This window comes from Lemur catta, chromosome 2 (assembly GCF_020740605.2).
Source record: "Lemur catta isolate mLemCat1 chromosome 2, mLemCat1.pri, whole genome shotgun sequence".
NCBI classification, from domain to species: Eukaryota; Metazoa; Chordata; class Mammalia; order Primates; family Lemuridae; genus Lemur; species Lemur catta.
The window spans coordinates 130,687,713-130,706,546 of NC_059129.1; the positions used below are offsets into that span (position 1 = coordinate 130,687,713).

Consider the following 18,834-nt stretch of genomic DNA (forward strand, 5'->3'; position numbering starts at 1 on the left):
ACATGGCTTTCAGAAACAAGCCCGGCAGTTAGACAGCCGGGCCGTGCAGGGACCATGCAGGACCTGCAGGTGCAGGCAACACGGAGGATGGCTCAGGACCAGGCACCGCCTGAGTGGTGGGATTGCCATATCTGCACATGTGTGTAACCACTCGCTCACTGGGTGTCTTTTTCTTTTCAATCTTCAGGAAGAGGCAGCCAGAATTCTCGCCCACCAGCCAATGTCCGTCGGCACATGTGCAGCTTTGAAAACCCCCACACTGCAGTGAATGTGTAAGAGAAGCTGCATGGAAAATATAGTGGTTTGCCCCTTGCTTTCTCTCTCCTGGGTTTTCCCACTTTCTAACATGGAAACAGATGTGGTGCATGCCATCAAGAATGAGAAACTCATTTACGTGCCATGGTTTGCACGACTGCCTTAATTTGTCCATCGTTCTTAAAAGGACACTGTCAAGTCGTTTGTTTAGTTTTTTTTTTTTTGCTTTTTTATGTTTTGATGCAGCATTTTTTTTCCAATTCTGAAGATTCACTTTTGTTTGTGACTCCCACTCACAAGCTCAAAAGTGAATTTTCTCCCTTCAGAAATTTGTCAGCTTCTCCTTAGCAAAACAGCTCTTTCTTTTCTGTTCTTTTCTTTTTTAATTTTTTTTGCCTTTTTGCTGTTGCACAAATGTTTGAAGTGATCCTGTCTGCATTAAAGTAAAAGCCATAGCTTAAATTTTGGAAGAGTTCTATAATGTCAGTTTGAGGGGGTGGGTGCCAACATGAGCCTCTGCTGGGTGCCTTCCATGCCCTGGGGAGCATAAAACAAAAGTTTTGTGAGTCCCACAAAATTTGGGTTTTACAAAAAAAAAAAAAGAAAAAGAGTCATTTTCCCAATATTCCGAGTGATTTTTATCAGATTTCCCCATCTGATAAAAACAGTGCATGTTTGGTCCCATTTTTGACCTTTAGATCTTGACAGTGTCTCTTTAAGTTAACAAAAGAACATAGACCATGTTCAGTTCGTTGTGCACGGAGTCTGTGGTCATTTTCAGCTGTTCCTTTACAGCCCTTCAAACTCCTGGGAGAGTCAAAGGTACACATTCCTGCAGCAGGAGGGAGCCCACTGATGAGGCGTCTGTGGCTTGACGAGCTCTTCAGATGAGAAGAGCCCGATTTGTTCAAATGTTTGCTACTGAGCCCGGCCATAGAGGCTAGTAAATGGGGCCACAGTATCTCTTCCCTGCACTCAGTGGAGTGCACTGGGAAGTCTGTGGTCTGCCTTTCTGCTATTCCCTGAAAAAGCCCAAATAGAAAGACTGTGGTCTCCACCAAATCAACTGATTCTTAGAGGGACAGATACACTAGTCCTGTCCATGCGTTTCAGGTGGTGATTGTGAGGACCCTGCACATCCAGGTCAGAGCCACTCCACCATGGTTGGATACATTCTCTGTAATTCTCCCAAGTCAAAAGGCATTGAGTGTTTCTTGCACCATGGGGTGAGTCTGACCAAAGACACAGCAAGGAGATCCTAATTCTAATCATGACAGCTGCTGGCTGCCTGTCAAAAGGGATTGATGGGAGTGGGTAGATGTATTTGTCCTGTCATGACATCAGGGCCAGAGAGAGAGGAGAGTCGACTGGCATTTTGTGACTTAAAGGTGAGTCCCTAAAAGAAAATATAAAGGCTGAATGTGGTACATCCCTGGTGAGTGACAAAAAATAAAGTAACAATCAAAAAAGTTGACAGGTTGGCTGCTAAAAACTTCCAGAAGGGATCGATTCATGATTTCCTTCTTGAGACTATAAAGGATCAGGAAGTGATAAGTAACCTTAAATCTGTGCACCATAGTAGACTAAACTAAGACTGGATATTTTTAACCTTGGTTGTTCCTGGAAAATTAAAAAAAGAAAGAAAAGAAAAGGTATGTTCTTTCTGTGACCTTCAGTTCTCACTGTTTTTGTGAGCAGGAAAGGCAAAGGGATTAGTCATGGAAATAAACCTGCCTACTGGACTATTATGGTCTGTCTAGATCTATCCTGCCCCTGAGGAATAATCCCAACAGAGCAATGCAACTGGCCTATATTGCCAGGGCAAATTGAAAGGACTCCAGTTAGAGCTCAGGGGCATTAAATAACTTGCTATTAAAATTATAGGTCTGGTAGCATGGAACATAGAAGAAATAAGGCTTGACCTGAAGTTCCCTCAAAGGGAACATAATAATCTAGGCTCATCTATACTTCCTTAAAAAGGTATAATTATATCGTGTATACCTCTGCTAAAGCAATGCCCTGGCACCACCGTGATGTCTCAAACAAACTTTTGCATGAGAATTTCTTTTGTCAGCCAGAAATCATGATTAGGTTGAGCCAAAGACTATTTAAAATTTGAGAAAAAGTTCAGTGACCATCAGAATTCTATCTACTCTTTAGTTTGGAATAGGTTTGGCAATTTTCTCAGGACAGTAGAGCCTATGCAAAGTTTATGGGGCCTTCTTCATTGCACTGAATTTGATGTGATTGATAATTTTATCTCTGGATGTCTTTTTCTTTATTGATTCCATGAAGAAAGTACAAGGCTTACTAAGGGCAAACTGAGTTTCTTTGCATTTTCTTTTATCCTGTATCATAAACTTGAGGATATGGGATATAATTGATCTAAAGATCCTAAAAGAAGGACTGTATATTTAGACCTTGTCATATTGTAAATTTCAGCAAGCCGATGATTCTCTGACTAGCTTACAATGAGGTTAGAATGAAAAGGGAAAAGGACAAAATTCACAATGCTATTTAAGATGTCATATCAACAAAAGCTACCAAGTTCTCATACAATTAGAAAGCATTTGTCTTCAAAAGCACATTCAGAGATTCTCTACTTCACAACCAGTGGTGAGTCAAAAAAGTGAGGAATTTTAATTATGTTCCAACCAGCCCCCAGGTTTGACAATATATGCTAAATATGCATATTTTTCTGGAAAGCTTTCAAAAAGTGGAACTGGTGTCAGTGGGAGTCCTTTGTATCGATGACAAATTTGGGGCTGCCCGGGAAAGCAGAAGTCTGATCCAAAGGATGCTGGGCCTGAGCTTCTGCAACAGCAGCTGCTCAAACTGCATTCTGGCACGTGGAGGCGAGATTACTTGGACAGCTGTATTTCCAGCACTTCTGGCGAGTCTCTGTGGGGGCAGCACCTCTCCTCTCTTCCTTGAAAGGCCTGATGTCCCAGCTGCAGGACACCAGGCTACAGCAGAACTGCCCCAAAGCCTGTGGCTTTTGGTTTCTTTTCTTGGCGAGCCATTCATTCCCTCCATGCAGGGACCCAGTGGAGTCTCCTGTTTCCCTGTTCACTCTCAGAGAAAACAAATGCCCCCCTCCTTGCTTTCCAAGGAGTGAGACTTTCTTTGTTATGTGAAGGCCTTGCCTTGTCTGGGGGCTCTCTGGATCCTGTCCTTGTATCTGTTGAGACGCTATTAAGCCTAATGGCAAAGACTTGAATTGGACAGAAGGGAGACAGGTGTTGTGTAAGCTTCCCCTTCAGGCAGTTTGTGCAGGAGGCTTCCCTACTGATCTCAAACTCCCACCCACTGTTATTCCCATTTTAAACCTCTCCGGAGCAGAGAGCAGTATACTCTGCAGATGTAACTAGTACTTACCAAAACAAATAAAACAGACAGGATCACTGAATGCCAAAGATATACTAATCTGTTTATACCACCTAGTCTCTGTTCTCTAAAGTGCTGTAAATATTGGATTTTCTGTGTGGGTGATTGTGATACTTATCTAATGAAAGAAAAAGCAAAGCAAGGTACTGAACCTGTTGTAGATGGAGCTGCAGTGTCAGGGCTGCCCAGCTCTGCACACTGTAACTATACATCGCTCTATACATCTTTAGTCCCTGTAAGTCTAAAGGTGTTTTCCTCCAATAACTTAATAGCAATAAATATATTTAGCCACATGAGATGTTTATTCCAAATCCTGATGCATTTGATCTTCAAATATGAGATTGTTTTAGGTCTAAGGTCTATCTTTCTGAAGTTAGAGAGAGAAGGATGGGGTGCTTTGTAATAATTATGCGGTGTTTTCTAAACCAAGTTGCTTTTCCTAAGATTAGGAAACCATATAAAATTAAATAATAGAAGGAAGAATCTGGTGGCTGAAGCAGAAGCTATTAAAGTTATCTTGGATTAAATAAACATCCTATTGCATAGTAATATTGTACATTTATAATATATTTCTTTCTTTTTTATGCCCCATATTTTATATATTTTTCTCTTCTTAACATCACAGCAATGGGTTCCCAATGTTTTAAAATAAGATACTCCCTTTTCTCACCAAAACAGTTATTAAACTTTCACCTGAGTCTATGATAGTAAATATACCTTTATTAATAGACATTTGAATATAGAAGACAACAAAAGTTTCTCAGAATTTAGTTACACTTGTATCTAACAGCATACTTTACCATAACAGCATCTACAAACATTTAAAACAGAAATGCATTATCTACAAAGACATAATATTTATTCAATCTAAAAACAATGCTTAATGCACATGTAGATTCATGGACCATTCATGTTATATGTGGACCACAGGTGAGAAATGACTGATTCTGAAAGACCAAAGTCTACAATTTGTGTTGCAATTTCTGTGTGATGATACATGTCTTCTACTATCTCTGTTTTTTAAAAAGCAATTTATTTTGTCCTTGAAAACAAAAGATTAGTCTAATTTTCCTAATCTGATAAATACCCTGGGGCATTAGATCTGTTTCCTAATTAAACAGTGCTTTACAGGAAATCTAGAGCAGGACTCTGAGGGGAAGGAAAGTTGCTCATTTTGATAGCCACAGTGAAAATTTCCCATCACAAGAATAAAAATTGGATTCAATTAAAATAGAACAAAATTGTGATTATATCTTTCTGCAAGATTATTAATAATTCTGTTAACATATGGACATATGTGATTTTACAAGAGGCCCACATAGAACCCCTAGACAATGAGGAAAACAGCCCATGTGAGTGAGTGGGTGAAGTGGAGTCAGGGTAGGGTTTCCCAGGAACACAAGGTGCCTTTTTGCTAACATGTATGGAGACTGGGGCAACGTTTCATTGGACATCTAAGCCTGCTGGTTGAATTAAGTACAGACTGGCTCTCAAGGGACCTGTTGTTTTTTAAAACACACTTATACTCACACACACACACACACACACACACACACACATAAATGAAGACAGGATAGCATTTTAGTTTAATGTTTCTTAGTGAATATTGATGGGTGGGCATTTGGGGAAGAAAAATATTTTTTCATTGCAGTTGAAAATGATGCAATAATTGGGTTGGACAGTATTGTAAGGCATATTTAAGGAAGGTAAGAGGCAACCAGGTTTTATATTTTCTGGAAGAGGCATATCAAATGCATAAAGAGAAACCATACATATATAACGGTAGATGGAGATAACGGAGAAAGATGAAAGTGAGAGCTAAGCTTACTTAAAGTTTCAAACTCAGAAGAGAAACTGTGTGTGGATTCTGGTTTTGTCTTTGGCTGACTGGTTGACTGTCTGTTCTCGCCAGGAACACCACTGTCCTGTTCCTTAGTTTGTTCAACTTGGAAGAGAGTTAGTTATTCTAACAAGATAATGTGGAAGTCAATAAGTCAAAAATTCTGCATTTATAAGCAATTTTACATCCTCAGATAATGTATTGATATACGTGAGAGAAATATTAAATTTTTTATAATAGTTCAGAGGTGAAATTTTTCTTAGACAATTAAAAATGCAGCACAGATTCTCAAATACGTGGAGGAACTACTTTTTCCTCAATGAGGTCAAAATTTTAGCTGTTATATCTATTTTAGAGTCTTTATGTTCAGAATCAATATCAGAGTTTCTACATTAATCTGTACTTATTTGACTCACTTCATTTTTTAGGATTATAAAATATGAAATGTCAAAACATTACCCTCATCATAAATGTGACTGTCACATACAATTTTTGAAATATGCATTCTTGTAGTTGTGAAATGTTTAAATGAACCATTATGTTAATGATTGATCATTTCCTACATTTTTCCAAACAAAAGACTAGAATATGGAATAGTCTAATTCATATCTCCACCTGAGACAAAAATGTTCATTTTCCTATTTCTTTTAATGTCACAAATGTGTTCGTATTGTGCTACCTTCTCTGTTGCTTTAATAGTGACAGAGAAAAAGCAAACTCCTAAAAAAACAAAAGAAAAAATTATTTCTCAATTTAAGGATTAACATTCTTGTTATTAATAGAATTCTGTGGTGAGGTACCACCATCTGCTAAAAGTTGTAGAGAAAATAAGCAGAGTTTAAAAGTAAGGCTAAAATTATTACAATATACAGAACAGCATTTGAGGTGTATAACCCTGTACATCTCATTTTTTTCTTTTTCAGGGAGAAATTCTATTTGGTTGGTTTTATGAGGGTCCCATGAAGATGAAAGCTGATAAGGCTAGAAGGTAGCTGGCACCCTAAGAGTTTTCTCCACCAAAGCTCAGTGATGAAAGAGCCAGGCAGGGAGGGGTCTTCGGGTCTTCATCTCAGTAACTTTTGCTTTGTTTGAATCTTAATTTTGTCTTACTTGTATCAAACTATACTGGAGGACAAAAGCACCATGTAGACGTCTGTATTTTGCTGGGTTTTCCTGTGCTATTGCTTTTCAAACACAACTACCTCAATGTTGCCAGTGGGAAAATCCCAAACTCTGTGCTATGAATCAGGGCCTTTATGTGAATTGTGATCCATTGGATGTGTCAGATAATGCTTTGCAATTCAAAACGAAAATCAGAAGGTATGAAGCACGTGAATGGACTATGGGTCTGGGTTTTTCTGTCATCTGCTTTTTTCTCTTCCATACAGGTACAATGTGTATGATCATGCTGCTCTGGTAACTGGAAATACTTGCATGTAGGAATGGGCTACCCAGAAGGACCTATTTTATAATCCCACAGAACAATGAAAGTAGCTTTATATGCAGGTTTTAATTTGTCCCAGGGACTAGAGTTATTATGTTTTGTTGTCCATGTGTAACTAATATTTCTTTTTAAAATTTTTTCCTCCAGTTTGGGAAGCTTTCAGAGGGTGTGTGTGTGAGAGAGAGATAGAGAGAACAAACTTTGTGAAATCTTAGACCTAAATGAAAATAGCTGTTTCTACAATAGACTGGCTTTTCTCCCCAACAACTTTTCTCAGGATTAATATCTCCTTTCTTGGTGTAGGGTGGACTCACTGGTTGCAGCTTCAGAGGCAAACCTGGTAGCTGCAGCCTTCAGTGTTTGATTTATATAAGAGGAGGCTGGGGGTGGGGAGCAAAGACCTATAGAAGAGGGGGCAGTTAAATGACATTGAGCTGGGTTTGCACATGTTTTATATGTATTTTGTGCTGTGTGCATGATCTATCTGCAAATAAATCCATCTCTATTTTATTCATAGTTCTAATGGCAAGTCTGTGTCATGGTCTGAACCAGGTGGAAGACAGGTGCCCAAGGGACAGCACATGTGGCACCGTCTCTCTGTGCACGTCAAGGCCAATGAGACGGCCTGCAACCAAACAGCCGTCATCAAGCCCCTCACTAAAAGTTACCAAGGCTCCGGCAAGAGCCTGACCTTTTCAGATACCAGCACCAAGACCCTTTACAACGTGGAGGAGGAGGAGGACGCCCAGCCGGTCCGCTTCAGCCCTCCGGGCAGCCCTTCCATGGTGGTGCACCGGCGCGTGCCATCCGCGGCGCCCACCCCGCCTCTGGCCGCAGAGGAGACCCCCCTCTTCCTGGCCGAGCCGGCCGTCCCCAAGGGCTTGCCCCCGCCTCTCCAGCAGCAGCAGCAGCCCCCGCAGAAGTCCCTGATGGAGCACCTACAGGGGGTGGTCAACAACTTCGCCTCCGGGATCCCGGATTTGCACGCGGTGCTGGCAGGCCCCGGGGGGCCCGGGAACGGGCTGCGGCCGCTGTACCTGCCCCCGCCGCCCCCGCAGCACCTGCAGATGCTGCCGCTGCAGCTGAGCACCTTCGGGGAGGAGCCGGGGTCCTCGCCCGCGGAGGACGAGGACGACAGCGAGCGGTTTAAGCTCCTCCAGGAGTACGTGTACGAGCACGAGCGGGAGGGGAACACGGAGGAAGACGAGCTGGAAGAGGAAGAGGAGGACCCGCAGGCGGCCAGCAAACTGACCCCGGAGGATTCGCCCGCCCTGACGCCGCCGTCGCCTTTCCGAGACTCGGTGGCGTCGGGCAGCTCGGTGCCCAGCTCCCCCGTGTCCGAGTCGGTGCTCTGCACCCCTCCCGACGTGTCCTACGCCTCTGCCATTCTGCGGGACTACAAGCAAAGCTCTTCCACCCTGTAGGAGGAGGGGTCCGGGTGGAAAAGCGAGAGAAGCCGGAGCGCCAGCGCCTCCAGAGACGGGCGTGCACGAGGCCGGGAGGAGAAGCGGGCAGGGAGGGCGAGGCCGGAGAGGAAGACGACGCTGCTGCTGCTGCTGCTGCTGCTGCTGCCTTAAGTAAGGAGAGAGGGAAAGACACCAAGCGACGTGATCCAGGCCAGGATTCTGAGTCTTGAGTTATGGAACAGCCTTCTCTGGGAAGAAAGGAATTCTGACAAAGCACAATTCCATATGGTATGTAACTTCTATCGCAAAAAATATATAGATAAATAAATAATGAAATCAACAAAAATAATCTCCTCTTTTGCACAATCGTGCATAGCTGTATATGCCCACACACATTTGGCCACGCTTGGGAAGGGACAGCCCACGCGGATGTGCCGGCTGAATCACGAGCGCACCTGATGGCATTCACAGCCTGAGGGAGCCAGACAGGAGGGCGCAGGGTGTGGAATCGCCGGGGAACAGATGCGGGACGGCAGCTCACTTCTCAGCAGCGCTTCTCCCCGCTGGGCGACAGACTCCTAGACTTCAGGAGACTCAGGAACTGGCACCCCATCCAGTGCCAGCCTTGCTATGGCGCTTGAAGGAAGGTGCATGAACCCCTGTTGCTCTGCGATTTCCCTCTATTTAGGAAAAGAGGAAGAAGAACAAACTCGTCACCAAAAAGTGCTTCCTCAGGAGTGCTACGCGAGGAAGGAGTGAGAAGCGGAACAGTACCTAAGCCTGGGGCTTTGAACAAAACCAGTCACCACCACCGGCTTCTCACATTCCGGACTCGCTTATTGGTGATTTTTGGAAAAAGGCCAGAACAAGAGATTGTTTTGAGAGTGGCAGAAGACCTTTTGTGCATTAACTTGTGTTTGTGCCAAATGGGCTCTCCAATGCCCTTCAGTTAAAAGAGAACAAACCATGTGGCAAAATTGTTACCTTCCACTTATTGTAGCAAATAATACTTACCAGTTGAACTTCTAAGATGCAGTCTATGTACAATGTGGTGCCATTGTTTCTCCTATGTACTACAGAAACAAATCCATCTTTGAACCTAACCGTGTACTCATAGCAACTATTACTGGTTTAAATGACAAGTAGTTCTTTCCTATTGTCACTGAAGTCCCTGTAACTAGCGAGTGAATGTGTTCTTTTGTCCTTACGTATGTGTGATTATAAAATTTGCGCAATGTAACGTCAATCTAAATGCAACTAGAAGAATGTCTTTCAGATAGTATAGCTATTTTTTGTTCTAATAATGTTTTATAGACCATTGTCGCCAATATGTACAGAAACTCTTTGAAGGTTTGAATACTGTGGCCCAATATTTTTCAGAGGCAGCTTAGATGGTCGTTCCTCTTCTAAGAGGGAACTTATTTTTCAGATATTTTATGATGTGGAAATACGTTATTAATGAAATGGTTTGAAAATTTATTATATTAAAAGTTCACAGAAACTGAGGGTGACAGTCAAAGGTACATTTTATAAGCTTGCACATATCATTATTATAACATAAAATTGGAAAACCAGTGTTTTGAGTATTTCAGGTTATTTTACATTTTTTTGAAGGTTTTCCACAGCTACTTGAGCATTATGTGTTTTTAGCATACAGTAACATCTAAGTCTGGTCATAATTTCTCAATTATTTATCACTTACATTTTGCCTTCCTTTCATTTTTATTTTTGTGTACTTTTACTCTTGTATTCCGCTGTCATAACTTTTCTTTACATTTTTGTTATTTGCTGTTGTGTAATATCCATGGACATGTAATTTACTTTTTCCATCTTGACCCTCCCTTTTTGCACCCAATAAAAGGATTTTTCCCCTTGTTTTGATTTCTTCTTTTATTTGTGGAACGAATCCTACCCCCTTAAAAATCTTTGTTTATGCCTTATGTTCAGTCATATTTTAATATGCTTCCTTAATGTTGAAGCTGCTGATTTCTCAGCTAAAATCATCTTAGAATCTTTAAATATCCACTGCATCATTTGTTCAGAACTTAACATTAACTTCAGTGTTGGAGGCTTGTGTTTCTTATGTTTCGCCATATTCAACTGCCAAGTTTAGTTAGTTCCATATCAAGAATGAACTGCCCTTCCTTTAAAAAAAAATCATTTGAAAACACCTTTAAAGACCTCATGACTAAAATGTGGATTTTAATTCCATGTTTTCATTGTAATAAAACAGAATGAGGAAAATAAATGGTCCTGATGCTTAGTAGATGGATTTGTACTAATTAGCAAACTTACAAGGGAAAACATATTATCTATTATTAGTGAAACTTTTTTAAATCTTAATGCCACTAATATATGTCCTTGATATCACAGGACTTATGCATTCAGATTTTTTTAAGTTAGAATGGATGAAGGAAACAACTTCTATTCAAATGTAAGGTGTCAGTTTGCTCTGAGGTTTTGCTCTGAGACATTTGGTGAACACATTCAATACTGATCACATTATTATTCTGAATGCCTACTATTATCATGATTACGAATTTTCCTGAATAATAGAGTATTAGTTCTAACATCATAATTGTTCAAAACTGGAAATGTACACACACATATGCCCTATACCAAAAGGTCAGAAACTCTTCACCTTAATGTATGTGCTTATACAAGTTGTTCAGCTTCTTGTAAAAGTGTTTTCCTTTGGCTCGTTACTGCCTTTTGTCAAATAACCTTGATAATGCTGTATAATAAATATTTTCTACTTATTAAATGTGTATGTTTCTTCTCTATGCTCTGTAAGAGTTACCATAATAGAAAAAGACTAGTGTAAGAAACAATTCCAAGGGTTTGAATTTGCTCAGAACATATCTTCTAGGTAAAAGTTGGAGAACACCACACAAAATCTGCAGATCAGGTAGGTGATAAAGTAGAGCATAACTTGATGATGAAGAAAGTGGTACCTTAAGCTATAGCGGCTTTACATGGAGCCCAAAATTAAAATTTCCAATGCCCTTGACAGATATTGTCATTCATGTTTTTGGTAGAGCTTGTGAGGCTCGACAGATTCCTATGAGGCTTTTCTGTCCTTGGCTCCCCCGTGAGGGGGAGCTACTTTCCTACCTTGTTGATGTCCTTCTGTTCACCTCACGTTCTATTCCTCTACATTTCAATGGGGACTTCACTGGTTCCTAAAACAAGAGAATCTCTGTTACTCACACTCTCTGCCATGAGAATCCTGCAAAGTAGGACATTTCCCAAGTATCATTCAAAAAGAGAATGCAGTGGTACGGAGGGCACACCCATGAGGCTGTGATGCATTTGGATGGTAGGAGCAAGTTCCATACAGGAAGGCTGATATTAAAGAAATTACTAGAAACAGAGGGTAAGACACCAGGGGTTTGTTCAGTGTGCCTAGACAATAAAATAACAAATCATGAAATGAGAGCTTGGTGTCTCAGGAGTAAAAGTCATAGGAGAGAGAATTTAAAAAAAAAAATAGGGAAGAAAAAGATAAAAGGAGAAAAGCAATAAAGAAGAAAAGGAAAATGTTTAAGGTGGTTAGTCCAAAGATGTACCCAATTATCATGGTAGGTCACGAGGGCCTCCACTTGGAAAGAGTCTAGAAGCCTTACCTGGAACCTAGGGAAGACATTTGGACAGGTTGGGATTATGGTCCACATGCCACAAATGATGTATGAGTAACTGCCTCATGCTTTCTACAGAGAGTGCCCTGGGAAGGAATCAAAAAGACAGGGTACAACATTTGACCCTGCTCTAGGCCAGCCACTGTGCTAGGTTCTTTGCAGTCATTCTAATTTAATCTTCCCCGTACCACTGCCACATGGAAACTTGCCCAAAGTCTCAGCTAGGAAGTGGCCAAGCAGGGCTCCACTCTCAATTTTCAGCAAGTACAGAGCCTGTGAATTCATGTTCCTCTCCAGTGCCCAGGGAAGTATGTAGGAGTTAGTTCCTTTTTGCTTGGAATCAATTTTTCTTTCTGATTTCTGAGCCTCAGGGCACAGCAGATACTCAGAAAAGGTTTATTGAGAAAGTAATAACAGTAAATGAACGTTATAACAGCATATAGTATCCCCAAATCAATTCCCTGAAGATTTATCCCAAGATCCTTATGGGGTCTAGAGCTCTATATTTCTACCTGCTAATCCTAACTCTGCCAGCTGGAACAACACATGCTTTAATCATGAAAACTAAGCTCTCCTTTTGGCATCAGCAAGAGCTGTTCCACAGGGCACCAGGGCCTCCTTTCCTGCAAAGAGGGAGGCAATACTCACTGTCCATTGAGCCCAGCCAGAGGGCTGGCCCGGCAGTGCTGGGTGTGGGAGACAGCGTCCTCTGCAGCAGAACTGCAGGTGAGACATACGCTGCTGGGGCAGGGACCAGTTTAAGTGAGGGCAATGCAAACACCCAAGAGACAAGCAGGGGCTGGGGTTCCTTCCCACAGAAATACACTTCTTCGGGCAATGTGAAAGGCAAACCCAGCTACCAAGGTTTGGGGCAACAGGAAGCAAGGGAGAGCTTAGTTACAGAGTTGAACTAATAACACCGTAAACAGAAAACCCGCTTGATTTTCTCAGAGTAGAGCTTGGAAAGGAAGACTTATAAGTCAATAAATAAGAGAAGTAAAGCTTAAGAATGAGAATAATAAAAACTAAAAAGAAAAATAATGACAGAATCTTTAGATTTGAAAGTAAATTTAGGAGTCATTTAAAACAAGGACTCCACTTCCTCATGCCCTGGTCCTCTTCCTAGAAGGTGAGAAGCTGGCACTGACTGGGGTGGGGCTTGGGCACAGTGCCCATTGCCTGTAGTCGCTATGCCAAGGGAGAAGGCTGAGAGCCCTGGTCACCAGGAGAACATGTTCGAAACCACGTTGTTAATCCACGATACTGGCCAGAGAGCAGAACTCAGGCACAAATCCGGAATGAAGGTATCACAGGAATCAGGGAAACTAAAAGGAAAAACTGGCAAGGCAGGCAACAGGCGATTACATGTGTGACCTGGGTTTATTTTAAGGGATGGTATAGATGTAGATGATTTTTGCTCTCTGCTTAAATATTTCCAGGGTTTAGGTGCTTGCGTGGATAAGGGAAAGCTCTAGTTGTTAGAAAATTCTTCATTTTCCTGACCTGAAATTTGCCTTTCTCTAACTTTGCCTTCTGGAAAAGGAGTGAACAAATTTCATCCACTGTGCACATGACTTCCCTTCAGCTTCTTGAATATAGTGATTATGTCCTTCTTCAGTAATTTATTCACCAAGCCAAATAGCTTCACTTCCTTTGCTATTTTTGTTATTATGTACCTAAAGCCCTAATCAGGCCAGGGTCATATTGCAATTTTTGAATATCCTTTAAAAAATGTTGCATCCAGACCCAGACACAATGCCACATATATTTTGACTCTAACCACGATTCCACTATTGCTGCCTATGGTTGTGTTAACTTTGTCAGCAGTCTTGCCACAGTTCAAGCTCACACTTAGCTCAGAGCCAACTATAACCCTTAAGCCATTTTTATATGAACTGCAGGATATGATATGAATGTGAATATTTTCTTAAGTTGGGTTTTTTCCAGGAAGAGACCAGGAGAGGAGTATCTGAGTCCAAGTCGTGTATTGGAAAAGTGATCCCTGGAAGCTCCTGTAGGAGGGTGGGAAGAGAAGCAGCCAACAATGTGCAGCCAATAAAGGGGACATTACCACGCAAGTTACCACTGTGGGAAACGGGGAACTCTCTGAGACAGTGGAGAACTTGCCTCACAATTGTCCCCCTTCCCATGGGGCAAGGGAGTTGGAGACACTGATCCAACCAATCATGGTTGGGGAGGGAGGTGCATGCTCATTCCGGTTCCTCCCAGGGTGTCCCAGGCGCAGGTTCCTGTCTCTACAGAAAGCCCTCAGGCAAAGAGTCCCAGATGCTGGCATTGGGCACCTTAATGTTGGCCTGTGAGAGGAAGGTGAGTGCCAAGGAGATATGGTCAAGGTACCAAGAGAGCATCTGCTACAGCTATGATTATGGAGAGAGAGAGGAAGAGAGGGAGGGAGGGAGATGGGTAGAAAGGGGGGGGAGAGAGAGGATATATTCATAGACACAGATACCAGTACAGACAGAGGTGTGAAAACAAAGAGTTGTAGAAGGCAAAGCAAAGGTGTACTGAAGCACTTTCAGTCAGAACAGGCACTTCTAGAATCACCCAAAGACACTACTGAAGAAAGAGTAAATTAAACAGAAAATGAGAGTGGAACTTTGCTTTAAATAGGTGTGTTTGCTAGCCTCTGAATTATTTCTTTGCAATGATTTCTAAAACCGTCATTTTCCTGTTAAAAAGGTAATAAAATACATTGTAGAAATTTGAGAAGCAAAAAAAATCTATAGTCACATTATCCAAATATCAACATTGTAGATACTTTTATTTTCCATTTTAGTGACTTTCACGTAAGTTTTGTTTTAACGGAGTTAGAATCATCTTTCATTTGTAAGTGCTTCTTGCTTTTTTTTCATTTAGCCTTATGATCTATTGCAGGAGTTTCCATTTGATCAGATCTGAGGAATCACCTGTCTGTGCAGTTAGGCAAAGTCCCCCCACCCCACAGAATCCAGGAACCCTTTGGGAAATAATTCATACCTGGTTTCTCACTGAGGCTCAAATGTATAGCACCACGGCTGAGAGACGGGAGGGTCCTGCGGAAACCAGGTTATGCGGAGGGGCAATAGATGGCCTAAAATAAAAAGAAAAAAATCATGAGAAATGAGAATGGAATCTGGGCTAGAAGGGCTTGGGTAGGTAGGAGCAGTGACTAAACCCATCGGAACATGGTGCTCTCGGCGGTGGAGAGGGCTGTGGCTCAAGGGTAAGAACGGATCTCTAGGGGCTGAACTGTCACCCAGCCCACACCTCTCACTCTGCCTCCCCTACTGTACCCCCAGCCCTGCATGTATAATTTAGAATAAGCCACAAACAGGGGCAGGGGGTCCTTGCAGGCCAGTAGGAAAGAAAAGTGCTACAGACTGTGAGGGCCAGAGCCCCTGTTTGTGGACAGCCAAGCAGAGCGCCAGCCTGCAGCAGGGTGCTGACACGGGGCCTGGGACATCGGCAACAGAAGGAGCAGGTGGTGCTTGAGCTCTCAGTGACAGCAAGGGAGAGAGCCCCAAAGCTGTTAGAGGTCAAGGGTGGGTCAGCACCACCACACGGGCAGTCTGAGTCAGGAATAGATGGATGGATGGCTGCGGGCAGATGCAGGGAACAGCCACAGGGACAAGTAAAGTGTCCACAGGAAACAACAGACAAAACAGGCCATAAGAGCAGCCACTGAAACAGGGAAGGCAGAGGCGCAGGCAGTGTGCAAATCATATGAAACGCAATGCTCTCCCTTCTCCAAAGACCCAGCAGAATTAGGAATGGCATGGTCTTTGCCATGTGGCATATAGGGGCTTAGGGTGAACCATTAAGTGACCTGATTAGTATTCACAAGCTAAAAGCATTAAAGGTATTTCTTACTGACATTCACAAAAATCCTTCATAAACTTCATTATGTGGATGTCTTGTAATTTATTTAACCATTTCCCTACTGTTAAACACTTTGACCATTTGATAAATTATTTCATGCCAAAAGCTTTTTCTATATAGTATTATTTCTTTAAGCTAGCTTCTAAGATTATTTTACCTTGTCAATTATTTAATAATAATTACTTTTCCCTACCCAAAATACACATCTAATATCATATTTGACCTGGTGAGACCCTTTGACATAGGGCTCATTTTAAGTGTATAAAAACTGAGGCTCAAAAAGATGGAGTAACTTGCCTAAGATCACAAAGCTAGTGGAGTACACCCACTGGATTCCAAAATCCACACTCTTAACCACCATACTATGCTGAAAAGCTGTGCTAAATTTTTTTTCTCAAAGTTCTTGATGCAAATAAGCACACTTACTGTGAAAGCAAAATAAGAGAAATTTTATACCACTGGCTCTAGAATTGTCAGTTGCAAACTGGGTATGAATTATCTCCCAAGGGGCTTTAAGCTTCTATGGATTTGGGGAAGTTTGTGTAACTACACAAGCAGAATTACTAACACACATTGACTCACAATGGAAAGCGACCAAGGGAAAAGAAATTCTAACTTAAAATCACAATATAACTGTAGTAATTTATAAAGATATTAACAAAATACTTGAAATAAAAATATTTATGGTAATCATCCTATTTTATGGTCCTGCAATTTAATAATGTACATGCCATTATAAAAGTAATATGTTTACTTAGAATTTAGAGTTTCTTAAAGGGTTGCTACTAAAAAAAGTGGGTCATTATTACTTCCAGAATATTTACTAAAAGATTTTAAAGCAAAAAAAAAAAAAAAAAAGTTAGAGAGGAAATTACTCATCTTCTCAAAAATGTGAAAATTTTCATGAGTGGATATAAAAATAGTCAGCTAAATTTCTAATAAGAACCACCCAACAATTATAAAATTAAGGTCAACATTGTGTGTATAACAGCAAACCCTCAACGTATTAGCTATATTTTCAACATAAACTCAGTTCCCATTTTGAACAGACTAACCTCACTCAGCAGATTAAATGTGTCTAAATATTTCTTTCACTGAAGTGATATATCTGATTTAGGGGAAAAAATCTACAGTAAAAGAACCGTAGGTTGGAAATCTCTAATTGTACCAAAAGTTAGCTGTTTGGTCGTGGGTAAACCACATGATTCTTTTAAGCCTCAGCATTTTTATTTATAAAATAATGTGTTTGGATTATATAAAATAATAATAAATGTCTTAAGAACTTTTCATGTGCTCCTATGTCTCTAGTATTGTATCTTTGATGTTGTTTCACCCATATAACTGGGTGAAGTAGGTGTGAAGTGCTGTATTAATCAGGAAAGACTCGGATATGCTAGGAAGGATGGAGGAAGGAAAGAAGGAAGGAAGGAAGAGAAGGAGGAAGGGAGGGAAGGAAATCTCAGTGTCTAAATAAAATAACATGTGTTTCATGCTTACATAAAGTCACATGCAGGCTTGGTCACCCATTTCCATGCTGATAGCAACCCTAGCTGGAGTATGTGGTCCCTGAGTCACTACAGCAGGGGAATTGAATGAGCTGGAGGTCTGTGCAGGATGTTTGTCAGGACCAGAAGCAGAAAGGGCTGGCTTAACTTCCACCTACACACCTTGCCAAAGGAGCTCAGTCACGTTTCCCCTGAAACCTAACCGGGAGGGAGGCTAAGAAATGTAGTCATCCTAGTGTCTAAGGTCACAAACGGTGAATACAGTTCATCGCCTCAGCCACAGCTATCAGATCTAACCTACATATAAGAAAACTGAGGCTTATATACACTAAGTAGCTTGTCTAGGGTTATGGGGCTAATAAGTGATGATGATGCGACTCATAGGATCAAAAGAATCCAGGGCTTACCCTACTTGACTTCTAAATTATGCAAATCTCTAAATCTCCTTCCACTTTCACCCCTGACACCACCATCGCTGCACCCAGTCAACAGAGTAATTGATAGTGCAGATTCCTTTGATTTGCTTTCTTTTTTTCAGATTTTGACTACAATGCATGATCTGTTTTCATGTAGCCACACAGACAAGCACGTGGCAGAAATTTTTAGCACAGATTTTTGTGACCAGTCCTTTCCATTTAACACAACTGAGTCTGATAGTGAAGACCGACATCAGGCCCGCCCCAAGTAACCAGCAGCTAGATGTGTTTTAAAATAACCTTCACCCCTTTCATATTGGAACACTCTATTTAAATTAGTATAAGTAGTGGGGATGGGGAGAAGCATTTTTAAATGATTGAAGACATTAAAGTTTTTAATTTGTTTATAAATTTTAGCTAATGCAAATTAACTTCTGCTTATTGCCTAACTGGTTCAATAACTAGTTAAAAATTATGGTAGTGGGGATAAAATTCTTACTTCTGCAGGGTTATAGTAGAAACTCAGTAATAGAATGAAAATACTTTTCTAGAAGAAAGGACTTATAATTAATGAGCAGTTTCTGCTTGTTCAGGCTGGCAATGTCTGACCTGATCAAATACAATCTACTTCTCCTGTAGAAATAGGGATAATTTACTACTTGATTAGATACCTTCTATTTCTCCTGTACAAACACACACTTTATTGCAAAGACTGCAATGCCCTGGCCAGAGGTGCAGGGTCTGAGACCCGGAGAGATGGAAGCAATAAAGGGGCTCTGACCAGTGACCCACATCAGCAAAGCCAAGAGACCCTGTAGACTGACATGGTTATTTCCACGATTTTCGGAGGGTGGAATTTATAGCATGATTTACATTTATTTCCCTGATCAGGTTGCTGCACTGGTGTTGAGATATTTCCTACCTATGTTAACAGGTGGCAAAATTATGGTCCAATTTTGTACAGCTTTAGCCTGTTTTACTTTCAAAAAGACTGTTGATTCTCATTGCTTCTCTCTTTGACCCTATTTTTGAATCTTTAGATCTGAGGTCTGAAATGCTAGAGA

The 18,834-nt window shown here is 41.3% G+C and overlaps 1 protein-coding gene and 1 long non-coding RNA gene across 3 annotated transcripts in view; one reads left to right on the forward strand and one right to left on the reverse strand.

Annotated features, from left to right (window-relative positions):
• GRM1 (glutamate metabotropic receptor 1) overlaps positions 1 to 8,620 on the forward strand; it is a 365,790-nt gene extending 357,170 nt beyond the window's left edge. Inside the window, exon 8 of one of the 2 annotated variants that reach the window (XM_045544531.1) lies at positions 7,444 to 8,620. In XM_045544531.1, coding sequence (XP_045400487.1) covers positions 7,444 to 8,350 — 907 coding nt within the window. In that variant the 3' untranslated portion in view covers positions 8,351 to 8,620. Of the gene's footprint in view, positions 1 to 187; positions 249 to 7,443 lie in introns of those variants that run through there. The other variant, XM_045544532.1, reaches the window with a different exon arrangement.
• On the reverse strand, positions 8,225 to 11,998 carry LOC123633348. The gene is made up of 3 exons (XR_006733580.1): positions 11,959 to 11,998; positions 11,447 to 11,514; positions 8,225 to 9,012 (listed from the first exon to the last, which is right to left on the reverse strand). It is a non-coding gene; the product is annotated as an uncharacterized LOC123633348 (long non-coding RNA).
• Between the last annotated feature and the right edge of the window lie 6,836 nt (positions 11,999 to 18,834).